This window comes from Passer montanus, unplaced genomic scaffold (genome assembly GCF_014805655.1).
Source record: "Passer montanus isolate IOZ18808 unplaced genomic scaffold, ASM1480565v1 scaffold82, whole genome shotgun sequence".
Classification (NCBI taxonomy): domain Eukaryota; kingdom Metazoa; phylum Chordata; class Aves; order Passeriformes; family Passeridae; genus Passer; species Passer montanus.
The window spans coordinates 1,001,435-1,019,650 of NW_024373479.1; the positions used below are offsets into that span (position 1 = coordinate 1,001,435).

At 50.6% G+C, this 18,216-nt stretch overlaps 2 protein-coding genes across 5 annotated transcripts in view; one reads left to right on the forward strand and one right to left on the reverse strand.

The window, feature by feature from the left end:
* ZBTB25 (zinc finger and BTB domain containing 25) overlaps positions 1–3,609 on the forward strand; it is a 6,531-nt gene extending 2,922 nt beyond the window's left edge. Inside the window, exons 1-3 of one of the 4 annotated variants that reach the window (XM_039733026.1) lie at positions 13–38; positions 686–865; positions 2,010–3,609. In XM_039733026.1, coding sequence (XP_039588960.1) covers positions 693–865; positions 2,010–3,147 — 1,311 coding nt within the window. In that variant the 5' untranslated portion in view covers positions 13–38; positions 686–692 and the 3' untranslated portion in view covers positions 3,148–3,609. Of the gene's footprint in view, positions 1–12; positions 39–74; positions 609–685; positions 866–1,526; positions 1,591–2,009 lie in introns of those variants that run through there. The other 3 variants (XM_039733027.1, XM_039733025.1, XM_039733028.1) reach the window with 3 other exon arrangements.
* A 5,404-nt stretch (positions 3,610–9,013) lies between these two features.
* On the reverse strand, positions 9,014–18,112 carry AKAP5 (A-kinase anchoring protein 5). The gene is made up of 3 exons (XM_039733063.1): positions 17,805–18,112; positions 15,437–17,183; positions 9,014–13,819 (listed from the first exon to the last, which is right to left on the reverse strand). The coding sequence occupies exons 2-3, from the start codon at positions 16,551–16,553 to the stop codon at positions 13,350–13,352; spliced, it is 1,587 nt and encodes a 528-aa protein (XP_039588997.1). The 5' UTR covers positions 16,554–17,183; positions 17,805–18,112; the 3' UTR covers positions 9,014–13,349.
* Between the last annotated feature and the right edge of the window lie 104 nt (positions 18,113–18,216).

Here is an 18,216-nt window from a genome sequence, read left to right on the forward strand (position 1 = left end):
GGGCAGCGGGGGCGGGCGGCGGCGGCGCTTCCGCGCGGGTAAGCGGCTGCGCGGGCGCGGGGGAGCCGCGGGGCCGCCGGGGAGGGAGGGAGGGAAGGAGGGAAGGCGCTGGTCCCGCGCCCGCCGCCTCCCGATGGGCATCGTCTCTCTCTCTCTCTCTTTCTCTCTTTTTCTCTCTCTCTCCCCCACACAACAATTTTCTGCGGAAACAATGGCAAATATCAGCGCTTATTTGCGCAGGGGCCGCTGGCGGGGCGGGGCGCGGCCCGCACAATGGGGGCTTTGTTGGGCGCACAGGGCTGCTCTGTGCCGCGGCCGCCGGGCTCGGCCCCCGCCGCGGCTCCGCGGCAGCGGGCAGCGCCGTCAGATCGCGGGGAGAGCGCCTGCCGGGTTTAAAGTTAGCGCTGGCACCCCACGGAGCGTGGTTAATCCGCGGGAGAAGCATCTCTGAGTGTAGCTGGCAGATGGGAAAGTCCCCGAGAGGTCTTGAGCTCCTTGGTGGTGGGTTTGAGCACCAGCGGCTCAAAGGAGAAGCTGTTAAATTGGGGTGCAGGGACTGTCTGGAGGAGGGAAGAGGCTCCATGCCAGGCGTCCATCTCGTTTTGGTGGTGAGAAGTCAACACTGGAGCCTTTGGGAGCCCTCCGATTTCTCAATGGGATGAACATCTTGTTCCCTTGCTCCCAGGCACAGCATGGATACCACCGGCCACAGCGTCCTCCTCCTCCAGCAGCTGAACATGCAGCGGGAGTTTGGCTTTCTGTGTGACTGCACAGTTGCCATTGGAGATGTTTACTTCAAAGCCCACAGAGCGGTGCTCGCTGCTTTTTCAAACTATTTTAAGATGATATTTATTCATCAGACGAGGTAAGAACACACAGCTCTCCTCCTATCCTTTTGCCACTCTCAGCATCCTGCTTTTTCTTCTTTCTAAAGGTATAAAAGTCTAAGAGAGCATAAATGGGGATGTTAGGTGGTCTGAGATTATTTTCCTAACCCAGCACAGGCCTTGGCTCTCTAAACAATCCCAGTCCAGAAAGCACTGCCCTTTAAAACCACTTTCTTAGTCAGCATATGGCAACATCAGACCCTGCATTTTGGCGTTGAGACATTTGTGTGACCAGATAAATAAAGCATGTAAATACCACCATCTTCCTGCAGTGAGAGCCTTGCAGATTTGGAATCCAGGGATATCCTGGTACTCCTGCCCATGTGAAATATGTCCAGTACTTTGCCTTAGGTTGTTGTCAAACTTGCTGGGTGAGACTGTCATTTCTGGCAGGATCCACAGGCTTGAAACAATCAAGAAGCTGTGGCCTTATCACAGTTCTGTGCTTCAGACTCTTGGAGATAAGGGCTGAGACTGAGATCATCAGTTCATTTCAAGCTGTTGTTCACATGCTTCACCTGGCCAGGTCAGGAGTGGTTCTGCAGGTATAACAAGAGCAGTGCCAAGGTCTGGCCTCTGACCTGGGGCTGACTGCTTGTGATGGATTAAACCTTCTTCATTCCCCTTCCTTTCTGAGGGTCGTGGCCTGCAGAACCTCTGCGAGATAATCTTTAGGATCAGCTGCATCGCCCCTTGGCTGGAAGTGAGATGAGTTAACTGCCCTTCCCTGTGGATGTTGTTTGCTGACACTTAAGTGCAATACTCATAAAGATTACACAGTCCTGGCAGCTGAACTTGTTGCTCAGATAGATGGAGTGGCACACACTGGTGATGCACAGCTTGCATGGCATCGCTGCAGTGCTGTGTGGCTGCAGCTGGCTGTGCACGGGAGGGATGGGGTGGCCAGGGCTGGTCACCAGCCTCAGCTGCAGTTGTGCACGTGGTCTTCAGAATCACGGGGATAAACGCAGACTCAGGCACTTGGCTTTGCAAACAAAGCTTCTGCACTTCTGCAGGGCTTGGCAGGGAGTGCTGCTTGTAAAAGTGCTCTCACAGCAAATGGGCAGGTAATGGATCGGGATTTGGATCCCTCTGTGTACTTAATCATCTGTTTTATTTCAGCGAGTGCATAAAAATTCAGCCTACAGACATCCAGCCTGACATATTTAGTTACTTGTTACATATAATGTACACTGGGAAGGGGCCAAAGCAGACTGTCAGCCAGAGCCGGCTGGAGGAGGGCATCCGCTTTCTGCACGCCGACCACCTCTCCCACATCGCCATCGAGATGAACCAGGCCTTCTCCCCAGAGCCGGTCCAGTCCTCCAACCTGTACGGGATCCAGATCTCCACGGCGCACAAGCTGGCGAAGGAGCGCCTGGGAGCGAAGGAGAGCCTGCCCAAGGCGGGCGGCAGGGCCGCGGCCCAGGGTGATCACCCCCAGCTGCAGCTGTCCCTGGCCATCGGCCTGGACGACGTCCCCCTGGAGCAGCAGGCCGCTCGCCCCGCGGCCCAGCCCGCCGCGCTGGCCAAGCCGGCGGAGGAGCGCCCCAAGCTCTCGGTTTCCATCAAGCAGGAGAGGTGCGACTCGGAGCCCGTGGTGTCCCAGAGCTGCACCCCTCCTTCTCCGGGGGTAGCGAGCCCCATCCTCGCCAAGGGCGGCCTCAAGGTGCACTTGTGCCACTACTGCGGGGAGCGCTTCGACTCGCGCGACGGGTTGCGGCAGCACCTGCACACCCACGTCTCGGGCTCGCTGCCCTTCGGCGTCCCGGCCTCCATCCTGGAGAGCAGCGACCTGGGCGAGGTGCAGCCTCTGGCTGAGGACAGGGAGCCGGGGGACGGCCATCGCCTCGGGGCCTTCCTCCTCAAGGAGGATGAGCATCAGCTGGAGCACCCGAGCTGCAGCGACCTGGAGCCTCTGCAGATCGGGCAGCTCTCCCTCATCTCCAAGGACCACGAACCGGTGGAGTTGAACTGTAACTTTTCTTTCTCAAGGAAGAGGAAGGTCAGCTGCACCGTCTGCGGCCGCGCGTTTTTCCGGAAGAGCCAGCTGCTGGAGCACATGTACACGCACAGAGGGAAGCAGCACAGGTACGGCCGCTGCCAGCAGCTGGAGAGCCCCGCCACCCCCAGGTTTCACCCTTACTGTGACAGCGAGAGTGTGGGTAAGAGCTCCAGCTTGTCCCAAGACCACTTAGATGAATGTATTCTGGAGTCAGATCTCATCCAAGAAAGCGTCGATACGATCCTGGTAGAGTAATTCTCCCCCTTCAGATGCTGAAACTGGATGTTTTGGCATTCTCCACCTAGGGAGTGGCTGCTCTGTGCAGCTGATTTTCTTGAGCCACCATTCCCCTCACCGCTGAGATAGCTGTGAAGGACTGTGTACTTTGACTTGTGTCCTTGCTTTTTTTACTTCTCTAACTTTTAAACTCGAGTTAATTCCCATCTAAGTCCTTCTTGGAAGCCTCCGTGTAACTCAGTTATGTTTTTCCTGAATGTGAACTTATTCCTACTCTGCTGTACTGGAGTAAAGGCTGTATTGCTGGGTGTGAGGTTTAAACATTGTCTAGTGCTCTGTGTGGTGCCTAGGACTGTTTGTATCCCGTAGAATTGCTCTTCTGAAACCAGATGGATGGAAGTGTAGAGGGAAATACTTATTGTGTTTCCCAAACAGTTTGTTTTTAATGAAAATAAATATCTCAAGGAGATGAATCCTGAAGTTCATGTTGTTCATGTAACTGCAGTTAATAAATCTCTACATAAATATTTGCAGGAGCCATAAGGCTGCTCTTTTCAAGGGAATTGGCAGTGTTGATGTAGGGGTGGCAACCTTCATTTTGACAAGCCCTGGAGTCCTCATCTGTCTTCTAAATTTACTTTTAAACTCTAGGGATTTGCATGTGTTTTTCCTCCCTCCTACTCCTCCCTCATTCACCACTACTGCATAAGCAAGGACAGATTTTGATGCCCCTCTAGGACCATGTTTCATTTTTGGACTGTCTTCTCTGCAGGGAGGAAGAAAGCTGCAAAATTTTCTCTTCTTTGAGAGGACACGTACCCTACTTAAGTCTTTACAGGATTAGATGCCCCACACGTGGCATTTTTCTGAGTGAAGATGATTTCTGACTTTATAAACAGCTTGGAGTAAACACATTTTTTAATATTACAATCTGTATATTTGCTCAGAGCAAATACACAGCGTGTTATTTTTTTCTCTGTTTGCAGAGCCAGTGTGAGATGATAACATGCAAGTTCTTTGCCTATCATATAGTCATGGAATGGTTTGGGCTGGAAGGAATATTAAAGATGATCTAGTTGCAATCCCCTTACCACAGGCAGGGCCACCTTCCATTAGGTTGCTCAAAGTCCCATCCAGCTTTTCATTTATCATTACATGTTATCTGAAGGGTAATATCCAAGGAGGGGTTAAAATTATACACACGCCTCTTGAATTCATAGTTTGTCCCTCTCTAGTTTTGATCCCAGGCTTCCCACCAGATGGGCTGCAGCCCACCCCTCAGAGATGCTGCTACTCAGAAGGCCCTGAGGGGACACACCAAATTCTTAGAGAGCAGAGATCTCTTCTGCAGCTCAGAGCAAAAGCCTCGTGAGCTGCTCCCGTAATCTCTTTACCCAGTTTTTGAGAAGCTGGAAGCTTCCTGCCAGTCCTGGTGCAGCCGAGTCATTCCCTTTGGAACGGGGGAGCCTGAACAATGGTGTGAGAACAGTTTGCTGTCAGAACGCCTGCTCCAAAGCTCTTTGTAGTCGGGGCTCTTGAGCTGTCTTTGATATTGTCCTGGAGCAAGAGCTGCAATTAAATCACTGCCATATTAAAAGACCATCTGAGGTCTTTGTAGGGGTGGTTGCTGCTTCTCCTGGGCAGGGAGCTGCTCACTCCAGGGGCAGGATTGGCCACTGAGAGCTGCCAAATTGTGTTTCAAGACAAAGGGGCAGAGCAACCAGTCCCCGAGCCTGCCGAGATGATGTTGCAAAATGCAGGCTGTGGTTTGGAGCGTGCTTCCCTGCAAGCCCCAGTGCTGCTTTTGCTGCTTGTGCCCATTAAAGCTGCTCTGGTGTGAACACAGTTGAACTCTGTTTAAAAAGCCGTTCCTTAAAACAAGCAAACAAACAGAACCCAGCCGACACCCAGGCCTGTGAATGCTGCATCTGAGCACGGAGCCATTCACACAGAGCATTCCTAGAAGAAAGCCTTCTGCTTCTCTCCCAGCCTAATAGCATCAGCTAAATCGCATCCAGCACAGGCTGCTCATAACTGGGCAAATGCCCTCCGGCTTCCACTGACCTCCATTTCTACATGATGGGTAAAAAAAAGAGAAAAAAAGAGATATTTTATGGTCATTCCTTATTTGTGTGTGACACTTTACCGAGTGGGCTGGCTTCTCTGGGTGCTGCTTGCTTCCCTCGGCTTCCTACATTTAATTTAAAAACAGAAAGAAGTGTTTGCTGGGGTGGCTAGAGCTGTAAAATGAGCTGTAGAGGGACTGAATATCAGCTATTCAGCCAGTAGATAAGCACCTCGGATTGTCAAATAGGTGCCTAACTTGCCTGAAGTAATTGGTGTTGAAAGTCAAAGGGCTCTTGCTGTCTCTGCAGAGGTAGCAGGGTAGTGGTAATAGAGGTCAGTGCTGGGGACAGCAGCAGGGACAGCAAGCAGCAGTGCCCAAGGCATCTCTGGGACACGCTGCTCATCCTCAGGTGCGTGGGCTGGACTGTTTTGCTCTCTTCCTGCCCATTAAATAGGGAGCTTTTATAAAAGCCATGATCTTGGGTAAGAGAGCCAAACATCCCCCATCTGTGTGTGCTGTAGGAGTGACTCCACAGCACTGCCTGCAAACACACCAGCAAAGCTGAAATGAGACACAAACCAGGGCTGTGTTCCCGGGCATCCTTGAAAAGATACAACTGTAGAGGATTGTTTTCTGTTATCCTCACACCCCCTTTTAAAGGTGTACTTTGGTTAACCTTTGTGGGACTGAACATCTGTGACATCAAATGTCTGCCAAAGGCTTTTTTTTTTTCCCCATCATTTGCAATACAAGAAATGCATTTTCAGCAGTTTTCTACTGCAAGTGTTAAAGCACTGTTATAATTAAAGCAGCAGGAAAAGCTGGAGACAGAAGTCATCAGCTCTGAGTTATGTTAACATAAAAACATCATTCTCTCCAAGTCTTATGAATAGAAAATAATTTTACAGGGCAGTTACATTTGCTAAGCAAGGGCAGCAGCTGCTCCTGGATAAATCATGAGAAGTTTTATTACTGTATGTGGAAGACACTTGAATTACTGAGTGCTTAACCTTTATGCCGGTGCATGCTTGGAAATCTGCCTGACTTGCACAGCTGGGTTTGACAAATACTCATTTCTTGTTGGGATTTGATTTTTTTTTTTTTTAATAACCTAAAAAATGTTGTCACAGTATGCAGAATAATTATACTAGTGATTCCTTCCAGATATCTGTGATTGGTTATTAGATACACATGGTCTTAGGCAAAGAAAGCCTTGGGGTGGGAATACTTCAAGGCTGGAAGTCCCAAAGCTCCAGGGGATCCTTGGAGATTTGCCATGTGCTCTGGAGACGTCCCATCATTAGGGGTACTGAGCTGGTGAACTATAATCATTGAAGTGCCTTCTCTCTGGGCTCTACAGCTCATATTTGATGTAAAGATGGGAAGATTTGGGCTCAGATCCCCCCTGCCAAAGCCCCTGAGCATGAGCAGGCTCTTCAGCCAGCTCAAGTGAACCTCTGAAATGCCACTAAGTGCAGCAGTGGCTGTCATCATGTGCTGGCCCCAAAATACTGACTGTACATGGGCTGGCTCAACCACCAGAGCATGAGAAACCATTTCAAGATAGGTAATTTGAAATATTTCAAAATATTTTTAGTGCCCTGATGCTGCTGGATCCAACAGGGTGTGTGTTTCTCAGGGTGCATTAAAGTTTTTGGGCAAAAGTGTGTTTATCCCCCCTTGCAGTGTGGGATCTGGAGAATGTTGCTTTTGTGCACACTGAGAAGGTTGAACAGGGAAATGAAATTTGCTGTTGGGATGTAAACCTGAAGCAGTGAGCATTACAGTTAAAAATAAGGCCATGAAATACTGCTATCATGACATTTCATTTCTTCACCGTAATGCTGATACTGAATAGTTTTCTGGTATTTTGGAAGCAGAAAGTATTTGTCCTGTGTAAGTGAAGCCTTCAGAAGTGCAGTGAAAAGCGACCTCAGCATATGCAATTCAGCATCATTGGATGGGACTATGGGCTAACAGTGGCCAAACTTCATGGCTTATGGAAGGCCTCCCTCAGCAATCAGCCAACAGGTCATGCCATACCTCTGCCATGATCTTCAGATTCCCTGTTCAATAAAACTCAGTCTCTTCCCTTCTCGTCCAGGATTGCCAAAACGACTGCAACAGAGTGGGGTGCCCAGCAGTCCAGCACTAAGAAAATGCATTCTGAGCAATAAGAAATCATGAAGAAAAGGGTAATGAGGATGGATGTGCCCTAAATTACATCCTGGTTAAATATTTGCAACCAGAGCTGTGTCAGGACTGAGCTCCCTGAGATGCAATCGCGGCATCTACGGGATTTGCATGTTTCATTAAGAAAAAGTAATGACACAACTTCAAAAGCAGCCTAGGAGAGGAAATATTCTCCACCAACTATTCTGAACCAGAGGCTGCACACCCAGAACAAAGGCAGGGCAAAGCTCTCAGCCTTCTCTGGGTTTCACCCGAGTGGAGGTGGCTCTGGGAAGTTTGGAGGGTTCCTTCTGGGAACTTGGGGGTACCTCCTGGGATGCACAGGGCAGTGCAGCAATGTTTAGTCTGTGTGAATCCTCCTGTTACTCTAGAAAAACACTGTCTGAAGCCCCCTGTCCCTCCTGGCAATCCCTGGGAGCTGCAAACATTGGGTTTAGGACATAAAGCCAGGACAGGAAACCAGGACATAAAGCCAGCTATAGGCGCCGGGGCAGGGAAACCGGGGCGGCGAGCCGCCCAGGGGTGATGGATGCAGCAGAAGAAGCTCGTGGCGGGCAGACAGCGGTGTCACCCACCCAGGGCGGGCCCGGCGGGGGGCGAGCAGCCCCGCCGAGCTCCGGGTGCCCCGCGTCACCCCGGGAGGGACCCGCTCCCGCAGCGCTCGCCTCCGCCGCCCGCAGCCCCCGGAGCCGGCAGGGCGGGCGGCCCAGGCTGTCCTCAGGGCCGAGCATCCCGCACCGGGCTGTTCTCCCCATTCGCTTACTCGCGGCGCCTTCCTGCTGCGCCCAGCCCGCCCTGCTGCCAGCCTCCCGGAGCCCGGCCTCCCCTGCCCTGCTCCGGCCGGGAAATGGAATGCAAGCCGCCTTTCGGGCTGTGTGGAGCCGACGCCGTGGCGCTGCGGTGCGGTGCGGCCGGGGATGCAGCGCATCCCAGTTCCCGGGGGATCGGGGCTCCGGAGGAGCCGCACTCCTTCGCTTCCCACCCCGCTGCCAGCTCAGCAGGCTCCCGTCACGCCGAGCTGTCAGGCGCGGCCTCGGGTGTTCATTAAAATGGGAAATGTGAGAGCAAATGTGACACGAGTGGCGGGCGCTGGGGCGCGGAGATGACATCCATCCCTCTCCAGATGGAAATCTTCTCCCAGGGACAAGGGCAAAGCGATGCTCGGCGTGTCCGTGCACAGGTAAGGACCTGGCGCTGGAGAGCACCTCCCGAAAGGAGAGCACCTTGTCACCTCTTCCAGATTAAAGAGGTTTGGAAGGCAGCTCTAACTTGAGCACTGACAGGGTGACTGCCAGCTCGAGCTGCAGATGATACTTTCATCTTAACAATCTGAATTGCAAAGCATGTTTTCTTACCGTCTCCCTCCCTTTTGTATCCAGCCTGTTTGTCAGTTTTTATATAACGAAACCTACTTTAAAATGCGGGGTTTGGGTATTTTTTGCTGAAATCCACTTTTTGGCTAAGTGGACTTTATCCCCACAGCAGAAAAATCCCATCATTTGGCACAGAACTGCACTCTTCACAATTATATGCAAAAAGAAAGACATATGAAAGCTGTGCCTCCTAAAAAATGTTAACCTGTATTGTAGCTTAAATAATGGTACAAGAAATAACATCCTCTGATTAGTTGGTTTTTTAAAGTTACATTTAATGTTAAAATTTTGTCCGTTTGCAAATGAAAAGTATTTCATTCTTTTAGTACTACCCAACAAGAGCTGACAAGAACCATTTCTCTGGGAAATAAAACTGCAGAGGTAAAATCATATTAAAGCAATTATTTAAATCAATCTGTTTCCTTGGAGCAGTTCATTTTGAGTTACTCATGTTGAAAGGTTCTATCTATAACACGGGAAACATCAGGGCTTCAGTGCCTGTAACACGTGGGTCTGGCTTCCATCCATCCATCCATCCATCCATCCATCCATCCATCCATCCATCCATCCATCCAAAGTGCAAACCAAGATTCCCACATATTTTGTGAATTTACTCAATTTCTTACATACATTTAAAAAAACCCCAAAACCCAAACAACCCAAACCCCACAAAAAACAACAACAAAACTCCCCACAACCTTTTATACATGTTGCATACGAGAATGTCCATGACTGATGCAGGGATTGCACCTTGGATTCAAACACCACACTCCTGGCTGCTGCAGAGTCAGTCCTTTGAAGCCTGTGGAGCTGCCATGACCTTCAGCAGCTGGAGATCTGCCCCAGTGCATTTCTAATCCATTTCTGGTGTCCCAGGGCAGGAAAGAAAATGCAATATTTGTATGTGCCATCACTGTCTACTGGCAGTTTCCACAAGGAACTTTTCAATGGATACACTTGTTTTCTGCTGGGCTCAGTGTTGACTTAACAGAAAAGCTTTTTATCCCCCTGGAAGCCTTTCTGGGTATGAGTTATGCTATTTAAACACCCTTTTCTTTGCTGCTAATATAAAAAAGCTGTGGGAGATGAAAATATTCAAAATGACACAGCAAAGCAGGGATAGGGAGCTTGTTTGATACAGAGCTGAATTGTCCCCACTGAGGAGAGCACTGGAAACATCTGGGACAAAAGCAGCAGCACAGGCTGTGGGGTGAGCAGAAGAACCACTTCCATAATTCAGAGGGAAGCAAGCAATGAATTTCTGGGTAAGGAGCCAGACAGCTCAGAAGCAAGCCTAATAGAGCCATAAAAATTACCTGATATCAGGAAAAAATTCTTCCCTGAGAGGAGTGTCCAGCATTGGAACAGGCTGCCCAGGGCAGTGGTGGAGTCGCCATCCCTGGAGGGATTTAAAAAATATGTAGATGTGGCACTTGGGGACACAGTTTAGTGGTGGCCTTGGCAGTGCTTGGAGACCTTAGAGGTCTTTTACAACCTGAATGATCCTGTGATTCTATGGTAAATCCAGATTATTTTAGCTGTTGGTGAGGATGATGGTCCTAAAGTCAGGCCACCCTTTGGTACTCTGTCACAGCCACATCCTCACAGGTTCCCAGCACTCTTTACAATAGTAAATTTATCATTCCTTCTACGAAAGAATAAATGTTTTATTAATGCTCTACTCTCTAATCATAAAGAAGGAGTAGACAGTCTTAATTAAGTCATTAGCACTTGTTATGAACCTATATTTTGTTCTGTAAACCTGAAAGAATAGATAGTATTAATACTATTTAAAATTTATAACTCCTCTCCCCTGTATTTTTTGTATGCTTTAAACTGTCTAAAGAAATTATATGAAGGATGCTATTTAAAAAACCCCAAAAACAATTAGTGTGTGGGACTGATCTTATCTGCCCCAGAAAGTGCCAAAACATCAAATGTGCTGCTCCCCCTCCCAAAATGCCAGGTCCAAGCTGAACACTGTCAGCACCACCCTTGTCAGCCTGCAGAGCCTCAGACATTTCCTCAGAGTATCTAATAGGGAATTTAACCATGGGGCAGCAGGATGGCTTTTCTCAGCTGCCAGAGATTTGTGATCCCTCACAAATTCCTTATAGCAGTCCCTGGGCAGCCAGGACTCTGCAGCAGAAATGTCTGACCAGCAACCAAAAGGAAATGTCACAGAAAGGGCAGAGGAGGAGCAAACCTCCAAAGAATTTGGATCTGCCACCAACATTAAGATTTCACTCTGCTCACTGTATGACTGCCCGGAAAAGCTGGACACAACGGAGCACCACTGTGAGTTAATCCTTTCACATATAAAATCGCTCCATAGCTGCCCACTCAATCACAAGGCGAGAAAACAACAGGTACATTCAGCTTTAATGAAATAATCATCAGTTCTATGTACAGCTATAACTGAGGGAAAACCAGATACAAGAGAGGATGCAAACCCAACACCTGACATGGAGCAAGTCACAGGGCAGGGCTGGCCTGGGCATTTCTCCATTCTCCTCCTTTTCTGAAGATGTGTTTCACCTAAAAGGCAATACTGAAATAACACCAAATCCTCCCAAAACAGCTCAGCAGGCTGACAGAGGATGACAGCCTGCCCCTGTGGGGTAATTTTGTGTTTATTTACTAAAGCTTGGGCATCCTCCTCTGCAGCTGACTGCAGTGGGATCCCACAGCAATGCTGGTGCCCTTTGCTCAGCACCAGCCTGCCACAGTGCCCAGTGTAACCCCAGAAGCCTCTCCCAGCATCAGGATGGCTCTTCCCGGGGTGCTGTGGCAGCTCCAAAGGTACATCTAAAAGTCCTTTAAAAGTCCCTTTTCCAAAAGTATGGCAAAATACCTGGAAGGACTAGTATGAAGTACAAAGCCATTAAAATTGTACACACTGAATTATCAATAGCTGATAACTTAATAAACAAATTCACAGGAAAAAAAAAAAGACTTTTTTTTTTCTTTACCACCCTCTGGGTTTTTTAAGTTTTACTTGCACAGAGATGAGCTGTGACTCTCGCTGCTTGCAGTCCTCTCGTGACATCAAGGTGTTTTATCAAGGTTTAAAACATCTTTTTGTGCACCAGGTACAAGGGACAGGTACAGCCCTTGTATTTTAGCAGGAATCCAAAGTCTGTGCTGGGAAGGGAAATCTCAGCTCATGGTTGGTGAGCAATTGCCAAGCACAGCTGCTATTTCTGTGCCGGCTGAGCGACACGCAGGAGAATTTTCTCAGAGGAACACTCTGCCTTGCCCACAGCTGGACACAAATCCCAGCCACGCAGATGCAGTCCCGGGTTACTAAAAGGCCCCTTTCTCCCGGAGTGCTGCTAGCTGGAGGTGATGCTCACACACACACACTCTGCTCGGTGCAAACCCCTCGGGCAGGGCAGTTCAAGGAGGCTTGTCCTGGCATTTTCCAGCCACGTCCTCAGGCCCTCATGTCAGGATTTTTTTTTTTTTTCCCTGAGGACTCTGGTAAGATTGCTCCAGCATTTCCCTGCGTGGTTCAGAGCGAGCTCCACGGCGTGCCAGAGCCATGGCAGCGAGCCGGGCACGCCGCACCATTCCCGAGGGATGCCAGCAGGGCGGGATGAGGGCTCGGAGCGGGGCAGGCTCCGCCAGCAGCCGGGGATGCTCCGAGCGAACCACAGCGATGCCGGCAGCCTCCCGAGCCGCGCCGACTGCTCACGCATGCAGCTCACTGCTATTTATATCGCATGCCATGTATAAAAAAATATGCTACATCTGAGGAGAGCTTCAGCACGACACCGGCGTGGGGACGGAGGGATGGAGGGAGGGAGGGAGGAGAGGGGCTGCCTGGGCAGGGCTGCTCCCGCCCAGCCCACGCCCGGGATGCCGCAGGGAATTTTTCCCGTGGAGTTCAGTGGTGCGGGAAAGGCTCCCCCAGCAGACGAGGCGTTCGCGCAGCCCGGGGTCAGCAGGGCCAGGCTGATGCTGAGCTTGAGCTTTGGCGTGTCTGGAGATGCACAGGCTGCTCCCGACACGGGGAGAGCAAGGAGAGAGCTCGCTGGAAGCCGCCGGCTTCGTGCCACAGCAGAGACCGCGGCGAGGGCCGGCTCACAGCACAGAACGCAGCCTGGCACTGATGTTTTCTTGTTAATATTGCAGACACTTGGCTCTTCCTCATCGGCAGTAAAGCCTCCAGCTGTTTCAGTCCAGCCCAGCAGCAGGTTGGGCACTCGCTGCCTCTCAGGGCCGTTCTTCCAACACATGGTATGTACAGATCTACAGCATGAACAGCGGGGAAACAGGGCGTGGGTGACAGCAGAAACGTGGCCTTGACATAAATGTGCCAATAAGTGAAAATACAGTCACTGTAACACCTTAATTTTTCCGCAGCTGTGGTCAGTGGCGCTGTCTGAAGCCCCAGGGGACACGCTGCACCCAGCAGGGTCTGCCCACGTCCCGGGATCTGTTTCACATGGACACAACTGAACGGGCATGCAGAATTAACTACAGAATTCACCGGGAGCTCTCCCAGCTCTCCACACACCCCGCAGGCCAAATGGAGCTTGAAATCACTCTCTCTGCCCTCTCTCTCTGGGGCAAGGCTGCCATCACAGGAAGCTGTTGTGCTTGTTCTGTTCCAGGGCCATTTCGTTGACCAGCTGCTCTATGGATGACTGAATGGCCGCCTTCACGAGGGAGGAGGCGGTTTCCATGAGGAGCAGCTCGTACTGCTCCCCAGCTCTGTGCCCCTGGTCACCCGGACCTTTCTCCTCTGCCTGGGGACCACCACCAGCCTCAGGGCCCTCTTTTTGGCCAACGTCAGCGTTCCTGTTTGATTTTTTATTCCCTTTTTGCTTTTTTTGGTGCAAAACTGGGGACGGCTCATAGGCCTGGTCAGAGTCAGTGTTGTCAGAGTCCTCAGCTTCGGTGATGGTGATGACGATGCTGACACCAGCACCTGCACTTGCTTCTAGTATCTGATGGCTGGAGCATTCCTGCACACTTGCTGCCTCTTGCACACTTGCTGCATCCTCCACACTCGCTGCATCCTCCACACTCGCTGCATCCTGCACACTCACTGCATCCTCCACACTCACTGCCTCTTGCACACTTGCTGCATCCTCCACACTTGCTGCATCCTCCACACTCGCTGCATCCTGCACACTCACTGCATCCTTCACGCTTGCTGCATCCTGGGCACTTGCTGTCTCCTGCACACTCACTGCTTCCTGCACATTTGCTGCATCCTCCACACTTGCTGCATCTGCCACACTCGCTGCATCCTCCACACTCACTGCATCCTGCCCACTCGCTGCATCCTCCACTCTCACCGCATCCTCCACTCTCACTGCATCCTGCACACTTGCTGCATCCTGCACACTCCCTGCCTCTTGCACACTTGCTGCCTCTTGCACACTTGCTGCATCCTCCACGCTTGCTGCATCCTGGGCACTTGCTGTCTCCTGCACACTCACTGCTTCCTGCACACTTGTGGCATCCTGCATGCTTGCTGTATCTTGCACACTCACTACATCCTTAACACTTGCTGCATCCTGCACAGTCACTGCCTCCTGCACACTCACTGCATCCTGCACACTTGCTACCGCCTGCACACTCGCTGCATCCTTCATGCTTGCTGCATCCTGGGCACTTGCTGCATCCTGCACACTTGTGGCATCCTGCAAGCTTGCTGTATCTTTCAGACTCACTGCGTCCTTCACACTCCCTACATCCTTCACACTCACTGCCTCCTGTGCACTCTCTGCATCCTGCACACTCGCTGCATCCTTCATGCTCGTTGCATCCTGCACATTCGCGGTGTCCTTCACACTCGCTGCATCCTGCACACTCATAGCATCCTGCACACTCATAGCATCCTGCACACTCATGGCATCCTGCACATTTTCTGCCTCTTGCACACTCAGTGCATCCTGCACACTCTCTGCATCCTTCACACTTGCTGCATCCTGCACACTCACTGCATCCTGTACATTCACTGCATCCTTCACACTCCCTACATCCTTCACACTCACTGCCTCCTGTGCACTCTCTGCATCCTGCACACTCGCTGCATCCTTCATGCTTGTTGCATCCTGCACATTCGCGGTGTCCTTCACACTCTCTGCATCCTGCACACTCATGGCATCCTGCACATTTTCTGCCTCTTGCACACTCAGTGCATCCTGCACACTCTCTGCATCCTTCACACTTGCTGCATCCTGCACACTCACTGCATCCTGTACATTCACTGCATCCTTCACACTCGCTGCATCCTGCACCTTTGCTGCCTCTTGCACACTCACTGCATCCTTCACACTCGCTGCATCCTTCATGCTCGTTGCATCCTGCACATTCGCGGTGTCCTTCACACTCGCTGCATCCTGCACCTTTGCTGCCTCTTGCACACTCAGTGCATCCTGCACACTCTCTGCATCCTTCACACTTGCTGCATCCTGCACACTCACTGCATCCTGTACATTCACTGCATCCTTCACACTCGCTGCATCCTGCACCTTTGCTGCCTCTTGCACACTCACTGCATCCTGCACACTCTCTGCATCCTGCACACTCGCTGCCTCTTGCACACTCACTGCATCCTTCACACTCACTTCATCCTTCACACTCACTTCATCTTTCACACTCTCTGCATCCTTCACACTCACTTCATCTTTCACACTCACTGCATCCTTCACACTCACTGCCTCCTGCACACTCGCTGCATCACCTCCAGATGCCAGCTCACTAAAATCAGTTACAGACTCCTCGGCTTTGGACTCCTTAGAAAGATTTATGCTCTTTTCCAATTCATCCCTTTCAGGCATCTCTTTGCAGATATGAGGGATTTCCTGCCACTCTGTGATTTCAGGGGCATTGTCAGGTTGATCTTTAGAAGCAGCTTCGGGAGCAATGTCCCTGCCCTTCACATCATCAGTGGTTTGGGGCAGACTCCCTTCCTGCAGTTTGTCCTGGGCTGTTTCATCAAATGTCTCTGAACTGGTTATCTCCAACTGAACAGTGCACTCCGAATGTTCTGCATCACGTGTGGGCTCTGTTGAGGGCTCACCCTTCCCAACAGAGGTGTCACTTTCCTTTTCTGTATGGCTGTCCTCTTTCACTGTATCCTGTTCCTCTTTCACTGTATCCTGGTCCTTTTTCATTGTATCCTGGTCCTCCTTCATTCTATGCTGCTCCTGTTTCGCCGTATCCTGCTCCAGCTGTGCAGAGACTGGGCTCAGGGATTCGGATTTGTCTGTCGGGGCCAAATCCTCTGGCTCTTCACTAGCCTTATTCACAACACCCATCACTTCATTTGCTTGAGCACTGCCCTCTGACTCCTCCACTGCTTCTGAGGGGCTGGGCTTTTTCTTACCTCTGGAGAACCTCACACAGGGCATCTTCACCCCAGAGCTCGCCCGTTTCTTTGGCAGGTCTTGTGCACAGCTCTCCTCAGCATCCACCTCCAGCTGCACTTGGGAATCAGAGGGCACCTTCTTCCGTGAGGAGGACTTCTGCCTTCTCTGAGGCCTGGCAAGGTTTTTGATGGCTGCCCAGGTTCCTTTGGAGGATCGTGGTGGATTGGAAGCTTTGGCCTCCTCTTGGTCAGTGCTGACACATTGGCTTTTCTCCTCTGAGGCTCCTTCACACGCATCCTTCACAGTCAGCCCCTTCTTACAGGGCTTCTTCCGCTTCTTAAAACAGAGCATGGAGGGTTTTTTTGCTTCTTCCTCTGGGGGGGAACATGTGGCCCCTGTGCTGGGAGTCTCTGCCTCTCTTGGGTTCTCCATTTCAATTTCCTTAGCTGCCTTCACCATATTCTCCTCTCTTTTGTTGGTGTTGTGCTGGTGATTTTCCTGATCAATGCTTCAGACACAAGAACTGCAGAGATGCTCAAAGTGCATTTTTTTCCTCAAACAGATTTCCAAATAATGTTAGTTGCTTTGTAACGAGCGTACGTGGCAGTGAGAAGTTCTGCTGGAGCTGTTGCATCCACTTTATAACTCCCACTTTGCCTTATCACTCACTTTATCACCTCTCCAAGGAATCCCGGGTAGATGTGCAGTTGAACAGGCTTCTCCTTGGCTTTGCTGGCCTCAGTCACTCTCATCTCTGGAGCAACCCACTTCCAGTTGTGCTTGGTCTAACTGCACAATGGCCAGTCTGACATACCTTTCTTTTCCCCCAAAGGATGACAAACCAAGCCAAGAATTAACAATTTTTATTCACGCCACGGACCTGGAGGGAACTTGCACTTTGTGAGCTCTCTGCAATTCCACATTGCCCAGGGAGCTTGATCGAAGCACCAGTGGAAGCAGCGGCTGTTTTCTGCCCCCCAGTGACAAGGTCAGATGCTGCTTTGCCTTGGCTTTGGTTTCTGCTTCAGTTCCCCTCGCGTGTTACATGAAATTTGCTGCAAAGCATGACTGAGGCTTTCATCTTTTTATCTGGAACACAATAAATGAGTGATAAGACCCGTACAGGAATTTTAAAAAACTACTAAAAAGTTTATTCTCCCTAAACATTTCATTTTGGGAGGCAGACCAGGGCTGGATGCACTATAGCAGGTTTTTCTCACTAATTAGCATCAATATCCAAAGGCAAAATAAGGCCACAAGATGTCAACCCAGTGATGTTTCATCACAGAAAGTACTATTTTGCTGTTTTATGAGGTAAAAAGGGACTTTTTTTTATATAACTGCCCATATTATGGTGAATGCTTATTACACAGGCACACACATATTTCCTTCTCCTACGGTTTGCTAAATCCTTTCCCCACTGCTCCATATGCACTTATAGTTCCAGCTAGGGAAATTACACCCTGAGACAGCAGATATTTTTATCTTTAATGCACCATATGACAATATGCAAAAACAGAGAATACAAAAAGGAGGCTTGAGGAATACAAAAGCGAAATCACATGGCAAGAAGGGAGCTTATTTATACTACGTGCATGCCTCCCATGGCAACCTCAATTAACACCGTGTGTGCTCATCAAAGACATGATGTTGTAAGATGTGTGTCAACCTGTCAACCTTAGAAAAAAAAGAAAAAAAAAAAGGCTCTACCTCGAAATATCATCAGAACCTTTTGGATAGAACGATGCAAAAAGGTGTTACCACAAACAGACCAACTTCTGCAGGACGGGCTCGGGGGCTCCGGGCAGGGCTTTACACGGCAGTTCGTGCTCTGCTTTTCAGGAGCACGGTGATTAAAAAAGGGGGTTCCGGGGCACGCTTCCCCCGCAGCACATCTGGCTTTTTAAAAAAAAAAAAATTATTATTTTAATGAGGCTATTTTAAGGAGAAAGCGAGCGGAGCTGTCAGAGCCGTGTGAGCGCTCACCCGCAGCCGCCGGTGCCCGGAGCGCATCCCGCATCCCGCACCCCGCATCCCGCATCCCGCACCCCGCATCCCGCACCCCGCACCCCGCCGCCCCCGCGAAGTTTCGGGGGCGTCCGCGGGTGCGCAGCGGGACCCG

Coding starts and splice junctions, on each gene's coding strand:
- AKAP5 (XM_039733063.1), bottom strand. CDS start 16,553: ATGGTGAAGGCAGCTAAGGAAATTGAAATGGAGAACCCAAGAGAGGCA. Junction 13,820..15,436: donor GAGTGTGCAGGAGGCAGTGA/GTGTGAAGGATG, acceptor TGGAGGATGCAG/TGAGTGTGCAGGATGCAGCG.